The 21535-nt window shown below is 42.0% G+C and overlaps 2 protein-coding genes across 2 annotated transcripts in view; one reads left to right on the top strand and one right to left on the bottom strand.

Moving 5' to 3' along the window:
* Window positions 1-814: 814 nt before the first annotated feature.
* Window positions 815-21507, top strand: ACBD7 (acyl-CoA binding domain containing 7). Its single transcript, XM_045005439.1, has 4 exons — window positions 815-1012; window positions 19841-19958; window positions 20183-20245; window positions 20333-21507. The coding sequence occupies exons 1-4, from the start codon at window positions 1001-1003 to the stop codon at window positions 20404-20406; spliced, it is 267 nt and encodes an 88-aa protein (XP_044861374.1). The 5' UTR covers window positions 815-1000; the 3' UTR covers window positions 20407-21507.
* The window catches only part of OLAH (oleoyl-ACP hydrolase), a 34942-nt gene continuing 34723 nt past the window's right edge, over window positions 21317-21535 (bottom strand). The window contains exon 7 of the mRNA XM_045005438.1: window positions 21317-21471. Within this exon, the coding sequence (XP_044861373.1) occupies window positions 21317-21471 (155 nt within the window). The remainder of the gene's footprint in view (window positions 21472-21535) is intronic.

Raw genomic sequence — 21535 nt, 5'->3', positions numbered from 1 at the left:
TAACCCTGTCTGTTGTTGTTTTTTCCTGCAACCTCTGCAATCTATTGATTAGCATTTTGCTCAGACTGTAACTGGGAGTGGGGGGCATTGTGAATCATATAGTACATAATTTGCATATGACCAGCCAGAGTGATATAATCATCTCTTTCCCACTGCTTACCAGGACTATGTGGATCACCTTTTGGTGACTTGTCTTAATTCACAAACCTAAGGAGCATAATTTTTAGTATAGATGCATAACACTTCACATATTTTCTGTAAATACATCTCACAATGCTTATGATGACCAGTGGGACATTTGAGACCTTACATGACATTCTTTGGCAGACTAGTATGCAGATATCAGACCCAGGGGATCGCTGTAACCCTTACGTACCCCTGTTCACTTTGCCAGTTGGCAACAAGAGGTCTTTGGGCCACTGGAAGGGTAACAGCAAACATGGAGGTTTTAATACAAATCAGATTCACAGTAGGCAGCAAGGCAGAAGTGTTGGTTTCACAAAATAACTTGTTAAATGCTGCAGTGTCTTTTTTCCTGTTGCCAGTAGCCCATCACGCAGGAGTATAGAAAATGAGCCAGTGTGTATTTGTAGTTATCATTCTGATGAGGAATTTCAGAAAGGATACAGATTTGGGCTTTGTTGCCAATGGCGTCCTTGTTCCAGTGCATCCTTTGAGAGGGACACAAAGGATAAACGAGTAGTTAACAGCTGTTCTCTGCATCCAGCTCCTCCTGTAACAAAGCTGCTTTAGCTTTGCTGTTCTGACACTCTCAGCTCATACACAGAAGCCAGGCGCCTGCTGAGGGAGAAGTCCTTAGAGCTGATGTCATTTCAGTCCTGGTCCAATGAGGAAAGCGAAGTGCAGCCTCTTTTGTGTGGCCTGGGACTATAAGTGGAGCTGTAGGGCAGCACTGGAGGGGCTGAGCCTATAAGCACTGCATCTCTGCCCTGGGAGAAGTTAATTCATTGCTGCTTCTGCTGCCACTGCTATCATCATCATGACTCTCCAGGTAAGAGGGGGGTCTGCTGCAAGGTGAGGCAAAAAGAAGCTCAGTGCAGGAGAGCAAGGGATAAGGATAGGGATGTATTGTAACATCACTGGGCAATGCCCACCCCTGGCAACACAAGACAGAGCAAGGATTATCATTGCATAATCTGGGTTGTTTTGCAGCACAGCAAATAATTTTATTTTTTTTTAGTGTATGATGCAGGGGGTTGGACTAGATGACCTCCTGAGGTCCCTTCCAACCCTGAGATTCTATGATTCTATGCTTAATTGGTGCATGAATTTTTGCAGGGAGCAAAGGGTTGCCTCTTTGAAGTCTGTTATTTGGTTCATAAAATTTTCAGGGGATGGGTGGGCACCTGCTTTGAAGTCTGCATGCATTTTGATTGGGTATATGCATTATTTTTCTTATTGTGTGTGGTTGTAGCAGCACTATGATTGGGTACCTGCCTTTGGGAGGATGCATGTATTATTTTATGAGGGTGGGGTTAATTAATGAATTAATTTAGATTGATACAGAAATGAAAAGGGGCACCTTTCCCAGGATCTAGATTATTGGTACATAGATTTTTGGGGCCATGAGGGGTCAGTTAATTGTAGATGCTCTATTGGGGGTGCATGCATTATTTTCTAGGGGGGGTTGTGTTGAAGGCTGCATGCATTTTGCTGGCAAAGTTCAACTGCGTATGGACTGCTAGAGAAACTAGTTGCCTCCTTTCTGAGTTGGATTTGAAGCATTGCCTCTGCTGCTGGTTTTGAGCCCTCAATCGTTGCAGCAAGAGGGAAGCAGCCCTTTCCTTTTTTTTTTTTTGTCTATATCGTGAGCAATTTAGCCAGTTTCTCCACAGCAGTCACATTAAAATGATCTTTCCCGTTCCCAGCCTGTTCCATTGCCCTCTTCTCTGAGGGATTGGTGTCTATTTTGTGCAGGGAGGAGCAGTGTGGTAGTGAGTGATGCTTCCAGGGGGAAGTGATGGCAGCTCTCTCCTAATTCCTCCGTGACTCAGATGTTGGGAGTATATTGCCAGTAACTGCCGCTTCACTCCAGAGAGAGGGTTAATCTCCTCTGAAGTAGCTTGATCTTCAAAGGGGCATGAGCTGATGTGTGACTATAGTTTAACCGTGCAGAGATTTTTGTGTGTCACTTCACAGACAAAACTCAGACCTTCTCAAAGAGGTTGGGAACAGAACAGCCAAATCCCAGCTCTTGCTCCAATTTTAGTTCAGACCAGGTTTTGTTAAATGTCCAGTAGGTTCTTAAATTTGTTTCTCTACTTTTCAATTCACCCTTGAATGTGCAAAGTTGGAGTTCCTTTTGTTGTAGATTTTTGTCAGCACTGAGATTTTAAAAACAAACACCAAACCTGAGTGAGATTAGCTGGGGTAAAACACATTTATTACACGATAAACCACCTCCACAAAAAAATGCCCCTCATTCTATACAATGATCAAATACTCTGGCCGGAAACCATTTCAGTTCAGCATTTAAACAGCAATAATACAATGTGGAAAGAAACTTAATCATCTCCATAAAGAGTCTCAGAATCAACTTGGAGAGGAGTGGCAAGAGATTGAGGGAGCAACGTAGTAGCCAAGAATTCAGTTTTGCAAACCGTGGAAACACGGCATAAACAGAGGAGAGTAACTAAATACTCTCGCTTAAATAAATAAATGTCCTCGCTTATAGACAGCCTCCCAACCTGAAGCAAATACTCACCAGCAACTGCACACCATACAACATAAACACTAACCCAGGAACCTATCCTTGCAACAAAGCCCGATGCCAGCTCTGTCCACATATCCATTCAAGTGACACCATCATAGGACCTAATCACATCAGACACGCCATCAGGGGCTCATACACCTGCACATCTACCAACGTGATATATGCCATCATGTGCCAGCAATGCCCCTCTGCCATGTACATTGGCCAAACCGGACAGTCTCTACGCAAAAGAATAAATGGACACAAATCTGATATCAGGAATCATAACATTCAAAAACCAGTGGGAGAACACTTCAACCTCTCTAACCACTCAGTGACAGACTTGAAGGTGGCAATTTTGCAACAAAAAAACTTCAAAAACAGACTCCAAAGAGAAACTGCTGAACTTGAATTAATATGCAAACTAGATACTATTAACTGTGGGTTAAACAAAGACTGGGAATGGTTGGGTCATTACACCAATTGAATCTATTTCCCTATGTTAAGTTCTCCTCACACCTTCTATGGGCCATCTTAATTATCACTTCAAAAAGTTTTTTTCCTCCTGCTAACGATAGCTCATCTCAATTGATTAGACTCTGCCTGTTGGTATGCATACTTCCACCTTTTCATGTTCTCTGTATGTATAAATATCCCCTGTCTGTGTGTTCCATTCTATGCATCCGAAGAAGTGAGCTGTAGCTCACGAAAGCTCATGCTTAAATAAATTTGTTAGTCTTTAAGGTGCCACAAGTACTCCTGTTTTTTTTTGCGGATACAGACTAACACGGCTGCTACTCTGAAACCTGTCATTATGCAAGGCACTGCATTTAGCCGTATGGAGTGGAAATCCATCAACTTCATGAAAAAACTCGTACAGATACAGACAGACACCATCTTCCTTTCCAAATGCAAACAGATGGACATCATACCAAAAGGACTAAAGGTAAAAAATCCATTACCACACAGACTATGCTGACAGATTGTGCCACACACTCTCAAAGAAACTGCGAAACCACCTGATCAACATCCTATACAGCAAACAGGGGAAGATTAAGACTGAACTCTCTAAACTAGATATTCTGATGAAAAACCAACCTTCTGCACAAACTTCCTCATGGACAAACTTTACAAAAACTAGACAAGCCATTTACAACAAAAACTTTGCTTCTCTACAAAAGAAAAAGGACACTAAACTGTCTAAACTGCTACATGGCACAAGGAGCCACAACAGTAGCTCCCTTAACCCACCTAACAATATTGTTAATCTTTCCAGCTATTCTCTTAGCCCAGCAGAAGAATCTGTCCTATCTCGGGGACTCTCCTTTTGTCCTTCCAGATCCATGAATATGATACAGTTTTGCGGTGACCTAGAATCCTACTTTCGCCGTCTCCGACTCAAAGAATACTTCCAACACACCTCTGAACTACATACTAACCCACAGAATCCTTCCTACCAACGCTATAATAAAAAGGATTCTGCATGGACTCCTCCTGAGGGTCGAAACAACAGACTAGACTTCTACATAGATTGCTTCCGTCACCGTGCACGGGCTGAAATTGTGGAAAAGCAACATCATTTGCCCCATAACCTAAGCCGTGCTGAACACAATGCCATCAACAGCCTAAAGAACAACTCTGACATCATAATCAAACAGGCTGACAAAGGAGGTGCTGTCGTCATCATGAATAGGTCGGAATATGAACAAGAGGCTGCCAGGCAACTCTCTAACTCCACATTCTACAAGCCATTACCCTCTGATCCCACTGATGATTACCAAAAGAAACTACACCATCTGCTCAAAAAACTCCCTGAGAAAGCACAGGAACAGATCTATACAGACACATGCCTGGAACCCCGACCAGGTGTATTCTGTTTGCTACCCAAGATCCATAAACCTGGAAATCCTGGACGCCCCATCATCTCAAGCATTGGTACTTTAACAGCAGGATTGTCTGGCTATGTGGACTCTCTCCTCAGGCCCTATGCTACCAGCACTCCCAGCTATCTTCGAGACACCACTGACTTCCTGAGGAAACTACAATCCATCAGTGATCTTCCAGAAAACACCATTCTGGCCACTATGGATGTGGAAGCCCTCTACACTAACATTCCACACAAAGATGGACTACAAGCCATCAGGAACAGTATCCCCGATAATATCACGACTAACCTGGTGGCTGAACTTTGTGATTTTGTCCTCACCCACAACTATTTCACATTTGGGGACAATATATATCTTCAAGTCAGTGGCACTGCTATGGGTACCCACATGGCCCCTCAGTATGCCAACATCTTTATGGCTGACTTAGAACAACGCTTCCTTAACTCTCGTTCCCTAACGCCCCTACTCTACTTGCGCTACATTGATGACCTCTTCATCATCTGGACTCATGGAAAAGAAGCCCTCGAGGAATTCCACCGAGATTTTAACAATTTCCATCCCACCATCAACCTCAGCCTAGACCAGTCCACACAAGCGGTCCATTTCCTAGACACTACTGTGCTAATAAACGATGGTCACATAAATACCACCCTATACCGGAAACCCACTGACCGCTATACTTACTTACATGCCTCCAGCTTCCATCCCGGACACACCACACGATCCATTGTCTACAGCCAAGCTCTAAGATACAACCGTATTTGCTCCAATCCCTCAGACAGAGATAAACACCTATAAGATCTCTATCAAGCATTCTTAAACCTACAATACCCACCTGCTGAAGTGAAAAAACAGATTGACAGAGCCAGAAGAGTACCCAGAAGCCACCTACTACAGGACAGGCCTAAAAAAGAAAATAACAGAACACCACTAGCCATCACCTACAGCCCCCAACTAAAACCTCTCCAGCGCATCATCAAAGATTTACAACCTATCCTTAGAGATGATCCCTCACTCTCACAGATCTTGGGAGACAAGCCAGTCCTCGCTTATAGACAGCCTCCCAACCTGAAGCAAATACTCACCAGCAACCGCACACCATACAACATAAACACTAACCCAGGAACCTATCCTTGCAACAAAGCCCGATGCCAGTTCTGTCCACATATCCATTCAAGTGACACCATCATAGGACCTAATCACATCAGACACGCCATCAGGGGCTCATACACCTGCACATCTACCAACGTGGTATATGCCATCATGTGCCAGCAATGCCCCTCTGCCATGTACATTGGCCAAACCGGACAGTCTCTACGCAAAAGAATAAATGGACACAAATCTGATATCAGGAATCATAACATTCAAAAACCAGTGGGAGAACACTTCAACCTCTCTAACCACTCAGTGACAGACTTGAAGGTGACAATTTTGCAACAAAAAAACTTCAAAAACAGACTCCAAAGAGAAACTGCTGAACTTGAATTAATATGCAAACTAGATACTATTAACTGTGGGTTAAACAAAGACTGGGAATGGTTGGGTCATTACACCAATTGAATCTATTTCCCTATGTTAAGTTCTCCTCACACCTTCTATGGGCCATCTTAATTATCACTTCAAAAAGTTTTTTTCCTCCTGCTAACGATAGCTCATCTCAATTGATTAGACTCTGCCTGTTGGTATGCATACTTCCACCTTTTCATGTTCTCTGTATGTATAAATATCCCCTGTCTGTGTGTTCCATTCTATGCATCCGAAGAAGTGAGCTGTAGCTCACGAAAGCTCATGCTTAAATAAATTTGTTAGTCTTTAAGGTGCCACAAGTACTCCTGGTTTTTTTTGCGGATACAGACTAACACGGCTGCTACTCTAAATACTTTCAGGCATTTTGCTTTACACCAAAGAAGCCATTTAAGCTTATGTTTCTCTCCCATTTAATTGACATAGTGGTGATGCAATAGTAATTTGTGCATTCAAGTATAGCGAATGGGTTTGTGTACATGTGGTTTTAAATGTGTATAAAGTTTACTTATGGTAGAAAATTCTACTACTTCTAATTTGAGGAGTCAGAAGGAATTTCAGTCAATACATGATTAAAATAAGCTGTATTTTTAAGAGACACTTAAAAATTTTTAGATTCAAAATTTACCTATTTTACAAGAAACTAGCTCCTGTGCAACATTCCATGAACAGTGACTTATGTAGGGAGTGCTGAAGAGCGAAACAATGTGTGTTTATATTAAACTTAACTGTTTTACGCAGTTTAAGTCTTCCCTTCTATTCAGTTCTTATTGCAGATGGGAATGCATTTTGCATATATCATGATATGCTATTCCTGTAATATCTATTTTTACACTTGCATATGCAGCCCAGTAAACTAGGATTATATGCAGTATAAAATCATTTAGAGGCATATTAACTTAATTTCACAAATTAATTTTGATGTTTCCTCTCCTCTGACAAGTATGATCCCAAGCACAATCTCACTGCACTGTGAGGCCTGATCCAAATCCCATTCAAGGTAATGACTCTGCTGGGTTTGGTATAAGAACCTAGATAGAACATTTTTATTTGTTTGTCCTAGTAACTAAATATGACAATTCAGTGGATGTGTTATCATTGGTGTGTATCTTTGTCTGATTTGTAAAAGTTAGGTAAATGCTATTTTTATTTTAAGTGCTTGGATGGTGCTCAGAGATGTCTGTGATGGGGTACATATCAATACAGTCTGAGAATTTTGTTGGTGCTTTGAAGCCCATACGTATTTGTGTCTGTGGGGTCTTTTTTTTTTTTTTTTGGATGTTTTTTTAAAAACAGATTTTTATCCTTAAAAGGAATACACTTGATGTTTAGGCCCTCAGATTTACTTCCTTAAAGACAGGTAAATTCCCTTGGGAATGTCTTTTTTATATATTTAGGCCAAAATATTCAAACTTAGCTGCTTACAAGCAGGGTCCTTGATTTTTCAGAGGTGCTGAGCATGGACAGTTCCTATTTATTTCTGGGCTTATTTTAGATCCAGTTATTGGTGCAATTTTTTTACACTGGTCACATAATATATAAATGTTAATATTTTAAAAATATATTTAGTATTGGTTTCTATGCTTTGTAGGAATGATGTTTAGTTACATGTGTGCAAAACTCTTTTTATGATACCTGAAAAACTTTCCATTACATCAGTCTGATGCTGCACTGTGCAGAGAGCCACCTGAGCACGTCCCACTTACTCTCAAACAGTAGGTGGCTGGCAGTGTGGCCTAACTGATAGCACAATGGAGTGGGACTCCAGCAATGTAGGTTCTGTTCTCAGCTCTGCTGCTGACCTTCTAGGTGACCTTGGGCATGTCAATTCAGTCCTCTGTGTCTACTTCCCCATCTGTGGAATGGGGATAATTTATATTTACCTCCTTTGTAAAACGCTTTGAGAAGTGGAGATGCAGAGAACTAGATATTAGCTAACTAGACGGTAATCTGTACTTCTTTGATCATTTAATGTGTGTTCGCGTTGCTCTGCCAGAAGAATGAAGAACAACATTAAAAAAAAAAAGAAATAAAAGCCCCAAGCCTATCAAGAAAAAGATTAGCTGTCAAATACAGAAGTATTATGCAAAAATACTTTTTGCGGATACAGACTAACACGGCTGCTACTCTGAAAGAAGTATTATTAATTACTTTCTCACAATGGCAATGAGTCTTTTCAGAACATTTTGCCAGTAAAGAGACTCTGATGCAATCTCCTCTTGATGCTGATCATCTATGGTGGCCTTTAACTTTAGTCTCATCTCAAGCTCTTCACACCTATGGAATGCTCTCTGGTGATTTGCTACCTTCTCATGGCATGCCAGATTTTTCCAGTCCTTTGTTCCTGTAGAAGCCAATGTGGCTGGAACATTAGACTGGTAGAGTTTGCAACAAAAACAGTATTGAGCATTCTGCGTCTTTGAGTACATAAGCCTGGCCTCTCCACTTTGTCACCATTGGGGATTTCGTGCCAGTAATGTGTTGGATGGAAATTTCTATTTTCATTGTCTTTGGGGAACATGAAGTTTTTCACTTGCTGTGGCCCATGCAGTACAAGGAAGTCCTTCAGGCTACTGCTCAAGTGGGTCCACAGTCCTGGATCATCAAGACTTAAGGAACTAAACTCAGCAGCAGCTGTTCCTTGCGCCTCCACCACACTCTTCACTGATCTACACTATTCTTCAGGAATGTGCATGGTTACATCCATTTAAAGTGGAGATATGGATGCGGCAGTAGTTGCCAGGTCACCTGCACTCTGACTAACTGAAAGATCAGGCATCTCCCCACCACTCACCGTGAACATTTGTGTCTATGTATCTCAGGAGAGCTCCTTCCTGCTTAGATAGAAAAGCTTCCTTTGCTTTCTTTCTTTTTCTGAATGCTGCCCCAGAGGGGAGTTTTCTTCTTTCACTCATGACTGCTGTTCTGTGCCAGCTAGAATGGCTCTCAACACTTGACTGAAGGGGACAAATAAGCAGGCTGGTAGCAGGGCCCGAGTGAGGGAAGATATCAATGTCTTAAGGGCCTAACTGGCTGCTACTACTTCAGTTGACTGCCTGTTCTCCTCAAGTGGGTTCAGGGAAGCAGCAGAAAACAGGTAGCTCCGTGAGAAGCTGGTGTTAATCAGTCCAGGATCCTGGGGGTGCTAGAGAGGTACATAAGAAGCTCTTCCTTCTCTCTCTCCTTGCAGCTCCTGCTGCTTTCTGTTACAGGGCCGCCCAGAGGATTCAGGGTGCCTGGGGTCTTCGGTGGTGGGGGGCCCCTACTTCGGCGCTAATTCGGCCTGATTTTCTGATTTTCCCATTGCTAACATTTAGGGAAGATGCAGGATGGGACAGGACCGTCAGTTCAATCAAAAAGGTTTATATTGTACTTGAGGGTTTTTTCCTCCACCTTTTTTTTAATGAAGGGAAGCTATCAAACATGTCATGTCACTTCTGGATAAAGAAAAGACGACCTATTTATCTCATCAGTGTGCCAAATTTGAAATTACATGTTTGTTTTTATGGAACTAAGAACAAGCAGTTGGGGTTTTCTGATTAGCTTGCATATTAACCTAGCAACTGATTCCAAGGACGAGTATGCTCACAATCTGTGCTGCAAGCATTCTGAAGTTCTGCCAGCTAGTCTAAGAAATTGTGCTGCCTAAGCACTTATAAAGAAAGAGCTAGTTCAATTGTGTTTTGTTGTACCATTTCTTGCCTCTACTTAATCTGCTGATCAGCAGCTTCAGTATTCAAAGAAATACTAAATAACACAAAATCTCTGTCCTTTACCCACTGTAAATGCTGTGAAGCAGCTGGGCCATAGTTTTAATTTTTTTTTTAACCATCTTTATCCCTGGCAAAACTTCAATGACTTCTCAAAGGATGAATTTGTTCCATGTGGCCAATTGTTAAAATCTGGTCAGCAAGTATGAGATTTTTAAAGTCTTAGCACTTGCTGACCGGTATTAGAATCTACAGATTTCTTTTGTCCCTTCTTTGCTTAAATTCAGTATAATTATTATTATCTGATTAAATCTCACTTCAACAATGGTTACTTGTTTCATTTTAACATGGACAAATAAGACAGATCTTGGAAAGGATATAGATTAAATAACTTTTGCATTATGTGGTAAATACAATGGCCATTTGTCCTGATCTAACACGTTAAACTGCCTTAAAATACATTTAAGACTTGTATCAGTGATTAGTACATGTACTGCAATGGCCTCGTGGGATTAAAGTTGGTACAGTGATTTGAATGAATAATGTGCTGTATAACGTATTAGTATTTAGTTTAAATAAGGCTAGGCGTTAAATAACTGGAGGTGCATCTAGCTGCACTTTGATGCTTGCATTCTAAAGCATCTTATAACACATGTAAATGCTACTACTGTTACTGTTCCCCCCCTTCATTTCAGATGACACTACATAGAATCATAGAATATCAGGGTTGGAAGGGACCTCAGGAGGACATCTAGTCCAATTCCTTGCTCAAAGCAGGACCAATTCCCAACTAAATCATCCCAGCCAGGACTTTGTCAAGCCTGACCTTAAAAACCTCTAAGGAAGGAGAGTCCACCACCTCCCTAGGTAACCCATTCCAGTGCTTCACCACTTTCTGAGTGAAAAAGTTTTTCCTAATATCCAACCTAAATCTCCCCCACTGCAACTTGAGACCATTACTCCTTGTTCTGTCATCAGGTACCACTGAGAACAGTCTAGATCCATCCTCTTTGGAACCCCCTTTCAGGTAGTTGGAAGCATCTATCAAATCCCCCCCTCATTCTTCTCTTCTGCAGACTAAACAATCCGAGTTCCCTCAGCCTCTCCTCATAAGTCATGTGCTCCAGCCCCCTAATCATTTTTGTTGCCCTCCGCTGGATTCTTTCCAATTTTTCCACATCCTTCTTGTAGTGTGGGGCCCAAAACTGGACACAGTACTCCAGATGAGGCCTCACCAATGTCGAATAGAGGGGAATGATCACATCCCTCGATCTGCTGGCAATGCCCCTACTTATACAGCCCAAAATGCCGTTAGCATTCTTGGCAACAAGGGCACACTGTTGACTCATATCCAGCTTTTTGTCCACTGTAACCCCTAGGTCCTTTTCTGCAGAACTGCTTCCTAGCCATTCGGTCCCTAGTCTGTAACAGTGAATGGGATTCTTCCGTCCTAAGTGCAGGACTCTGCACTTGTCCTTGTTGAACCTCATCAGGTTTCTTTTGGCCCAGTCCTCTAATTTATCTAGGTCCCTCTGTATTCTATCCCTAACCTCCAGTGTATCTACCACTCCTCCAAGTTTAGTGTCATCTGCAAACTTGCTGAGAGTGCAGTCCACGCCATCCTCCAGATCATTAATGAAGATAGATCATTAATGAAGAGTCATTGTTGTAGTACTTGACCCATCCCAGAGAAATTCAGTAAAAATCAGTTTACATACTGGCAGTACTGAATTAAAGAATTTTAGGTCCCTCTGCACTACGGAAATCGGGGGCCTCTTCCCCATCCTCCCTGTCACAACAGAGGGGCAGGCGAGCCAAACCTGAGCAGCACTACAACTCCACACACCAGGTCGCAACACCAATCACTCAAATGTGGGCCAGCCACCCCTCCATCATGAAAGAGGGGTGTCAGGGCCAAACCTGAGTGGTGCTGTGACCCCATGTGCCAGGTAACAATGCCACCCACCCAAATCAATGGCTTAGGAGGCTCCCTTAAAATGCAAGTGCACCAAGTACACATTGGTTAATCTGGATCTGCATACTAGGACTTCCTGCGTAATAAAGAATAGTCAAAGTACTAGAATCCCAGTTAAATTAAACTTTTTTTTTTAAAGAAAAGTTCCCAAAATCTAGGTGCTATCCAGACATATGGTGAGATGCAGGTCTTGCTCCAAAGAGTTTAGTGCTTTAAAATAATCTATATATTTTCAGATTCCAGACAAATCTTCTCTTTCTGTTAGTAAGAATACTGGGCAATGGCTTTAAAACTGCAAACCCACCTGCCACATACAGAGCAGAGATTCTTCCTTACTTCATCCTTCAATCACAGGCCGGAAGCCACCATTATGTAGGTAACCTCTACAGTCAAGGGAGATGCACTATGGTGCTACCATCCATTATCCAAATGTCTATGATGGAAACCTCCCTGTAACCTGTTCACCATGCTAATTTAGGTCATATTTCCTCCCTCCAATTATAGATCAAATTTGTGTTAATCTACAGTATACATTGTGGCTCCATCCCTTCACAGTATGCTTCATACACCTTCCTAATACAGCCCCAGTATAGGCATCCAGGGTAAGTAGTGTTTGCTATACAACAACCCCCATTCTTCTCATTTATTTATATATGTGCAACAGGGCAGATGTAAGTCTCTTTTATGAGGCAGCTGGTGGGAGGGGAGGGGTTCTCCCCAGTTGGTCAGGAAAGGATGGGCAGATATAAGGTTAGTCATGGAAAGTTAATTGAGAATTTCTTTCTTTCTTTTTTTTTTTTTAACTTATTAAGTCTGGGTGTATTTTAATTAGGTTGGGCCTGAGATTTTTTTTGTAATTGATACTGAATCATTAAGATGCTAATGTAGCGTCTGTTTTTAAACAGGTTTCAGAGTAGCAGCCGTGTTAGTCTGTATCCACAAAAAGAACAGGAGTACTTGTGGCACCTTAGAGACTAACAAATTTATTTCAGCATGAGCTTTCGTGAGCTGCAGCTCACTTCTTCGGATGCATAGACTGGAACACACAGACAGGAGGTATTTATACATACAGAGAACATGAAAAGGTGGAAGTATGCATACCAACAGAAAGAGTCTAATCAATTGAGATGAGCTATCATCAGCAGGAGGAAAAAAAACTTTTGAAGTGATAATTAAGATGACCCATAGAAGGTGTGAGGAGAACTTAACATAGGGAAATAGATTCAATTAGTGTAATGACCCAACCATTCCCAGTCTCTGTTTAAACCTGAGTTAATTGTATCTAATTTGCATATTAATTCGAGTTCAGCAGTTTCTCTTTGGAGTCTGTTTTTGAAGTTTTTTTGTTGCAAAATTGCCACCTTCAAGTCTGTCACTGAGTGGTTAGAGAGGTTGAAGTGTTCTCCCACTGGTTTTTGAATGTTATGATTCCTGATGTCAGATTTGTGTCCATTTATTCTTTTGCATAGAGACTGTCCGGTTTGGCCAATGTACATGGCAGAGGGGCATTGCTGGCACATGATGGCATATATCACGTTGGTAGATGTGCAGGTGAACGAGCCCCTGATGGTGTGGCTGATGTGATTAGGTCCTATTATGGTGTTACTTGAATAGATATGTGGACAGAGCTGGCATCGGGCTTTGTTGCAAGGATAGGTTCCTGGGTTAGTGTTTATGTTGTATGGTGTGCGGTTGCTGGTGAGTATTTGCTTCAGGTTGGGAGGCTGTCTATAAGCGAGGACTTTCCTGTCTCCCAAGATCTGTGAGAGTGAGGGATCATCTTTAAGGATAGGTTGTAGATCTTTGATGATGCACTTTCATGAAACCTCAGAGGTGTGGCCCAGAAGTTCCACCAGTATGACTAGGTGTAGAGTCCAACAGAAATTGTACTTTGTCTTCAAAGGCAAGCACCAGGGAAATAAAAGCCTGCAACCCACATGAAAGCTACATTTGAGACCTTACAGTGGGTACAAGTTCTGATAGTGGAGCATGTAACTAGTGTGATCCCACTTACTCCAAATTGTGCACTTAAACTATAGGACCGATAGCAATGTAGATTATAACTTTCACCTGATAGTCCTGGTGAAAATTTTGAGCTCATATTGGCTACAGTTCAGAATTGAGGCTTAACTATGGTTTTTTTGTTTGTTTTTTTTTAAAACAAACACCTGATAAAAACTTGGGAGAAAAAGTCTTTATGAAATATTCAACAACTCCACCCCCGAGAGCTGAGAAAGCTTGCACTTTACTTTTCTAGTCTTTTGGCAAAACAAGTAATCATACCTGGTGTTTCTAAACACCACCTTCCTCCCCTCCTAACCTTCCCCCCTCACCTTTGCACAACAAAATGTTCATACTTGCGTTAAACCTCATATGACGGTATAGACTGTCACACCTCAGAAATAAACAAAAAAGCCATAAGTACATTTTTTCCTCTTTGCAAGTCACTTTTAACTCTTAATCAAGTCATAGTCAACTTAAAGCAGTTTTCATGGTCAATTTAACTCCCTTGAGAACACTGAATTTACAGTGTTCAATTAACAATCAGAATATACTGAAAGGCAACACATATTTAGCTTTGATAGTGAGAAAAGATCACATGGTGTAATTATTTTAACACTAGAAATACAGGTTTCCTATGTATTGTGGAGCCTGATGAGGCTGTATTTGGAGACATAATTTTGACCAAGTTCAGTATAGCATTCTCTGCTAACTTATTATTCTTAAAAAAACCATGTACTTACCCTTCACCACACCTTATGCCACCAAAATAAAATCTGTTTACTTGGTGCACTTTCACATTAAATAAATCACTGAGTTAAAATATATAAATCATTTCACTCCCTGCTGATACAGAATTTAATGCAGTAACTCTACAAAAATCACATTCTATGTAGCACAGTTCAGGGCAACTGCACCTGCATTCCCCCCATGTGGTCCACCAAGGGCACCCATTCTAGGCACCCAGCTCCCCTGATGTTACCTCTCTTGGGCAAAGTCCCATCTCTCTCTCCCTCCTGAGGGGAATTTTTTGAGGCTGCACAGTTTCCTACATTGTGAGTTCCTCAGCAAGCCACACTGCCTAAACAAGCCAACATCTGCACTTTGCTTTCTCTCCAAAGACTATGAACCAGTTGTAATTGCCCTCAGTCATAATTACCACTTAGCTCTTTATAAGCAAGTACATTCATTCTTAAGGTGAAAGCATTACATAGATAACATTTAAAACATTAAAAGAATCTACATGCATGCTAATAAACTTACCAGGGATTACATCCAGCTCCAACAAGAGCTCTGGTAGGAATCAGTGCTTCGAATCCCACAAAGCGTTGACTTGTTTGGTTGGTTGTTTTTTTTGTGTTTACAAATTCATAACAGCCTCAGTTCAGAAGTAGCACCTGCCTGAATAGATCAGTCTTCCCTTTACAGAGCTTGGGCCTTTGATCTTGAGACTCCAGGAACAGGTAATCAGCAGACTGTGGTCCTCTCCTACACCCCCCTACACATTATTGCTGTTATATAGTTAAGAACATAAGAATGGACATAGTGGTGTTGCCGGCCCAAAGGGCCCGAGGGGGGGGCAACAGCGAGGTTCGTTGCCCAGTGTGCGTCGCACTAATCAACACACCAGGGTGGAGAAGTAAACCAAGTTTATTTGAGCCCAAATAAGGTGCAAGGGAGACATAGCAATCTCAAATCCTGCACACCCGCACGCAGGCGGGGTCCCAGCATTTATACCCCTTTGTGAGGGTTTATCTGTACTTTCCCACCGTGGGGGCTACGTTCTCATGCATATAACTTTAATTACAGCATCTGCTTTCCGCCTATCTTATCTAGTATTGGCTGCATCTAGTGCCAAGCAGCCTTGCAGCTGCCAGTAGTCAGCACATAACACAAGAGGTTACAAAAGTTTAGTAAGGCTAACAAAAGCACTTCACATAAAGGTACTTTGGTTCACATAGGCCCAAAGCCATCCTCCCGAGTTACCTAGATTTATGCCTAGTGACACCAACTGTGGGACAGCCCAATGGTCCATCTATCCCAATATCGGTCTACCATGGTTGGCCAGTGCCAGATGATTCAGAGAGAATGAACAGGGCAATTATCAAGAGAGCCATTCCTTGTCCTGCAGTCCCAGCTTCTGGCCATTACAAGTGAGGGACATCCAGAGCATGGATTGCATCCCTGGCCATCTTGGCTAATAGCCATTGATGGACCTACCCTCCACGAATTTATCTAATTCTTTTTTTAACCCAGTTATGGTTTTGGCCTTCACAACATTCCATGGCAATGAGTTCCACAGGTTGACTTTGCATTATATACAGAAATACTTCCTTTTGTTTGTTTTAAACCTCCTGCCCATTAATATGATCAAGTAACACCCTAGTTCTTGCGTTATGTGAAGGGGTAAATAACACTGCCTTATTTACTTTCTCCATACCATTCATGATTTTATAGACTTCTATCATATACCCTCCCAGCCCCCTTCCCTGGCTCTCTTCTAAACTGAACAGTTCCAGTCTTTTTAGTTCCTCCTTGTATAGAAGGTATTCAAGGTGTGGGCATATTATGGATTTATATATATAATATATTTATGATATTTTCTGCTTTACTATCTATCTCTTTCCTAATGGTTACTAATGTTAGCTTTTTTTGACTGCCGCTGCACATTGAGTGGATGTTTTCAGAGAACTATCCAAGATGACTCTAAGATCTCTGTCTTGAGTGGTAACAGCTAAGTTAGACCCCCATCATTTTGTATGTATAGTTGGGATTATGTTTTCCAATGTGCATTACTTTGCATTTATCAGCATTGAATTTCAGCTGCCATTTTGTTCCCCAGTCACCCAGTTTTGTGAGAGCCCTTTCTAACTCTTTGCAGACAACTTTGGATTTAACTATCTTCAGTAGTTTTGTATCATCTGAAAATTGGCCACCTCACTGTTTTGCCTAAGTGTGACTAGTGTCAGAACAAGCATGTCTCAACTAAGATTTTAAAGAGGGCTACAATAAGGAGGGTTGATGTCAACGGTACATATGGTACTTCAGCAGAAGCTATCAGTGAGTCTATTGTGTCCGCTTTCTTATCCTTTTAGGAGAGTTAGGGTAGAATGTTCAACCAATGCAAAGCACTTGAGGAGTAGATGTCAAAAAAAACAAACCCTTTTCACGGAGATTTGTGTCCAAGTGTCTAAATTTAGAAGTAAATTAAATGCACCGATCCAACCTGATCCCTACTGGTTATGAAACCATAACTTCAAATCAGAAGTTTGCACAGCTACACACCACAGGGTTAAAACCGCATCTCTGACCACTCCTGCCTGTGTGACCTAGTCAAAAATGAAGATTTTTTTCAGCGTCCTGGCCAGCTTCTTCCAAATCCAATTGGCATCATCCTTCCCAATCATCTTCTTTTATTACTATTCACAGCTCTAGCTAGCGGAGTTCCTGGGCTTGGCCACTCAAATGCTGTTACTTCTAGTTAAAAAAGAGTAGAACCCCTCCGCCCCCAATAATAAAAAGTACCATGCTACTCGGTGTAGATTAGTGCTCAGGTGCAGCCCGAACTCTGGGACCCTCCCACCTCACAGGTTGCTAGAGTGCAGGCTCCAGCCTGTGCCTGAACTTCTACACTGTAATTGAACAGCCCCTTAGCCTGAGCCCCACGAGCCTGAGTCAACTGGCACAGGCCAGCCATGGATTTTTAATTGCAGTGAGGTTCTACCCTAAGTTTGTCTCACCCAGTTTCCAGATTCCTCAAAAACAGTCTTCTAGGTACCAGCTATGATCTCTGCCCTCTGGGAGTCCATCCATCCAGAAATCCATTTCCAGAAAAAATCAAAAGTTCTTTCCACCTCAGGAAGCAGCAATTAACTCTCTAGGTGGAAAGGGTCCAGGCCTCTGTGGACAAACACTGCAATGCAGCTACCTAACTGTCCTTGCATATTTCTACATGATGTTACTGCCTGAATGTGCTAGCATCAGCTGATGTGTCGTTAAGTTGATGAGCGCTCAGTCTTGTGATCGCATGATGGGTCCTTTGAAAGGAAAGAATGGGACAAGAATGCAGCCTCTCATTAATTCTTTTCTATTTCCCTACCCCTCATTTTTAGCCACAGTAATCTGTGTTTCTTTTAGTCCTTGTTCATGTGGGGACTGCAGTACAGAACACTCAAGTAGGTGACAGTAAAAGCACAAAACATCAGCTGTTGCTCCTTAGTTCTTTATTTCTGGGGCCTATTCCAGCCAGTACAGTCACTCGCCCAGGACGGTTTCAGGGTTAAGACACAGATTCGTGCTAGGGTGGGTTCTAAAATATGAGGGTGGGGCTGACTTCTCCCATTGCAAGAGAAGTTCTCACCTGAATAAGAAGAGTTGACAACCAGTATGGAGAGGATGGTTGCATCCTGCTTGGGTAGAATGATAAGGCAACTCCCCAATCCCTGCTGAGGAGACCAAGCCACAGAAGTCAAATTGACAGCTTAAGGAACACTGACTTTATTGAATACATAGCATATTATAGCACAGACTTGTAGGGAATACATTTTAATTTACAAATACTACACATATGTATAACATATACCCTACGGTGTTTTACAATGTCATTCTTGCAAATATAGCAAACTTTGGATGAAACTTTCAGAAAAATGCATGTAGTAATTTTGCATCATTATATAGAGTTATGTATTTGCTTTACAAATCATTGAAACTAACAGATTGTGAATTACATTATCTGCACTTAGGGGCTAACCCAGTGCAAAGGACCAGAAGCTCTGAGGTCACAGAAAGCTAGGTAGGTGGTTTTGGAAAAGGGTAGAGAACTCTGCACTAAGGACTTAACTGGGACCAGTAACATAGGGACAGAGAGCAGCTAGCTCAGTGTGATTAAGATGAAAAGAGACTTTCAAACCAAATCGCCCCCTTTGTGTTTATGTAATGGGTAGCTACAATGTGTCCTTGCACTTCTGGCATATAAGGGTGATGCATCAGTTAGACTGACTGTTGCATTAGCCCCCCATATACAGTTTTGTCACCACTGTCATGCACGCACACAAAGTTGCACTGGCAGCAGAGAATTGAAAACAAAGTGGGAGTGTACTGAGCATCTTTTCAAAGGGCTTTACAGATCCAGGAATTGCTTCTTGGATGCAGTTTCCATAAACTGGGGGGTATAATAGGCCAGAGGAGGCTAAGCCTCCCCTAGTGCAGACGCTGCTGCCCTGCCACTGGACACTTGGGCCACGATGGCCCCGCCGACGCTCCGCCTGTTCCTGTCCCTGCTCAGCCCCTTCCCCGAGGACCCCACCGCCCGCCAGTGCCTGGCTGAGTCCCTCCTCTCCTGCACTCCACTCCCCACTGCTCACCACTTCCTTGTGAGCAGTGGGGGCCTCACAGTGGAGGGGGGGCATGGAGAAGAGGAGGGATTTGGGGAGAAGTGGGGGGAGGGGCTTATAGGGGAAGAGGATGGAGGAGGGGAGAAGGCAGCAATCAGTGGCAGGGGGAGCCGAGGGGGGAAGGGGGCCAAATGGAGGTGGGGCCTGGAGCAGAGCGGGAGTGGAGTGTTGGGTGGGGCTGCAGGCGGAAGTGGAACCTAGCCTCCCCCAGGGGAAGCTTCAACCACCATGGTAGTTCCTCTGCATCCCTGACTTCAACTCAGACTCTGGATACAAAAGACCTATAGTTCATAGAGTTTATAAGCAGCTTGCATGATCATACCTGTGACATTCCATTTCACCAATTAGGCTGTATATGGCTTCAATTATGTAGCTGTAAAAAATATGTATTCTCTTTTGGGAGGAGAGTGTTGGCTTCTTTTAAGTGTTGATTTATCAGCCAAGCTGGCCAAATTTCTGGCCAAGTATAACTTGATTAGGGAAGTATTGAGAATCATTTACCTTTGTGTATCACTGATGGCAGGGAAGCAGTTAGTAAATTTATGAGGATGCTACAAAGCCTAAAGCACACAACATAGGGATTAAAATGTCTAATACTCTATTGTTTGATTCCACACACCCCACCCCCGCACCTTCAGGCTGATTTCGACAGTGCTGCAGAAGATGTAAAAAAAATAAAAACAAGGCCAAGCGATGATGAGCTGAAGGAACTATATGGACTCTACAAGCAGTCTACTGTTGGAGACATTGATACTGGTACTGCGTGTGTGTGTGTGTGTGTGTGTGTGTGTGTGTGTGTGTGTGTGTGTGTGTGTGTGTGCGCGCGCGCGTACACGCGTAACCCCGCCACCACCATGACACACACATTTAATTCTGTAAATTTACTAAAACTAAACAATCTTTAGGTAAAATGGTATAACAACCACCAACAAATGTTTGTGGGATTTTTTGGTTTTTTTTTTTTTTTTTTTTTTCAACAGAGTGTCCAGGAATGCTAGATCTGAAAGCCAAAGCCAAATGGGAAGCATGGAACGTTAAAAAAGGTGTTTTTACCATTAAGTTTACACTAAGTAATCAATGTTATAGAATACCAAATAAGGAAAGATAATGAGTACTATTTTCCTTTGCAGGTTTATCAAAGGAGGACGCCATGACTGCCTATATTTCTAAAGCAAGAGAGATGATAGAAAAATATGGGATCTAAAATACGCCACAATAATTGCCATAATTCATTATCTTTTCAGTAGCTAATGAACTAACTCTTTTGAGGAAAAAAATGCAATACTAACATTTTCGTGTTTAGTTTGACACTAAGATTTACCAACATGAGCTACTCACCTACAAGGTAGCATTTACACATATACTGTACTACTTAAGACACTAACTGTACTTATTTTAGAAACATTTTTACCTACAAGATTTATTTAGGGTTTTAAACACTCTTCTTTTTCCCTTTTTTTGAGGAGGCAGAAAGATCACATTCCTCCTGAAGACAAAACTACTTACCTGTCTTTTTCTCCAAAAGATGTAATGGGATACAGGGAGGGGGATTGAAAAAGAAAGAAAAAGAAGAGTCGTTTTTACGATAGTTGAGTCAGGCTAATGAGGTCTCAAAGAGTGCCGATTTAAAGGAAACATTAGTTACTTCTTGGATCCAATAATGGATAAATGAACTTGCACAAATATATCTCCCTTCTGTTACAGTCATAGAAATGCTGGTGTAGAAAAACTACATTTTAAAGGGAAATAACTTTGGGTCTCTCCCACTCCGACAGAGCTTATTCTTGCTTAGTTGCTTTATTGGGCCAGATTAAGCTATGGTAAAGGCAGAGGGAAGCCACTGAAGCCCGACATACTACCTTTGCAATGCTTTTAGCCTACCATCCTCCCACCAGCCCCAAACTCTAACCACCACAGGGAAGCAAATTAATGTACTGGCTGTTTATTTTTAAGAATCAGAATTTTCCTAAGTATCGTCATAAATTATATCCTGGAAAAACCTTTGGCTGTAGGATGCACCTGTATTAATACATCAACTGTTAGCCCTGTTGCTACAGAAAGTTGCTGACCTTGTCACTGTGGTAGTTGTAAAGTTGTATAGAAAATGTTTTGTATTATTTACTGCTTTGGACTAATCTTTGATCAGCAGTTTCTATACATTTTCTCATATGGTCTGTCATGAAAATTTCATTAGCAGGGTCCAGCAGATAAAAGTGTCCTCCAGGAAGCATGTGAACAGTGGTATCTCCACTTGTTACATCTTTCCATGCTGAAAGAGAATTAAATATGTAAAGCATGAGAGAAATATCAGCTTGTGTAATTGTTTTATGTAA

Source organism: Mauremys mutica, chromosome 2 (genome assembly GCF_020497125.1).
Source record: "Mauremys mutica isolate MM-2020 ecotype Southern chromosome 2, ASM2049712v1, whole genome shotgun sequence".
Taxonomy (NCBI): Eukaryota; Metazoa; Chordata; order Testudines; family Geoemydidae; genus Mauremys; species Mauremys mutica.
The sequence above is the reverse complement of the archived record's forward strand: the minus strand, read 5'-3'. Positions and strand labels throughout refer to the sequence as shown.

Coding starts and splice junctions, on each gene's coding strand:
- ACBD7 (XM_045005439.1), top strand. Junction 19,959..20,182: donor TGTTGGAGACATTGATACTG/GTACTGCGTGTG, acceptor TTTTTTCAACAG/AGTGTCCAGGAATGCTAGAT. Junction 20,246..20,332: donor AGCATGGAACGTTAAAAAAG/GTGTTTTTACCA, acceptor TTTCCTTTGCAG/GTTTATCAAAGGAGGACGCC.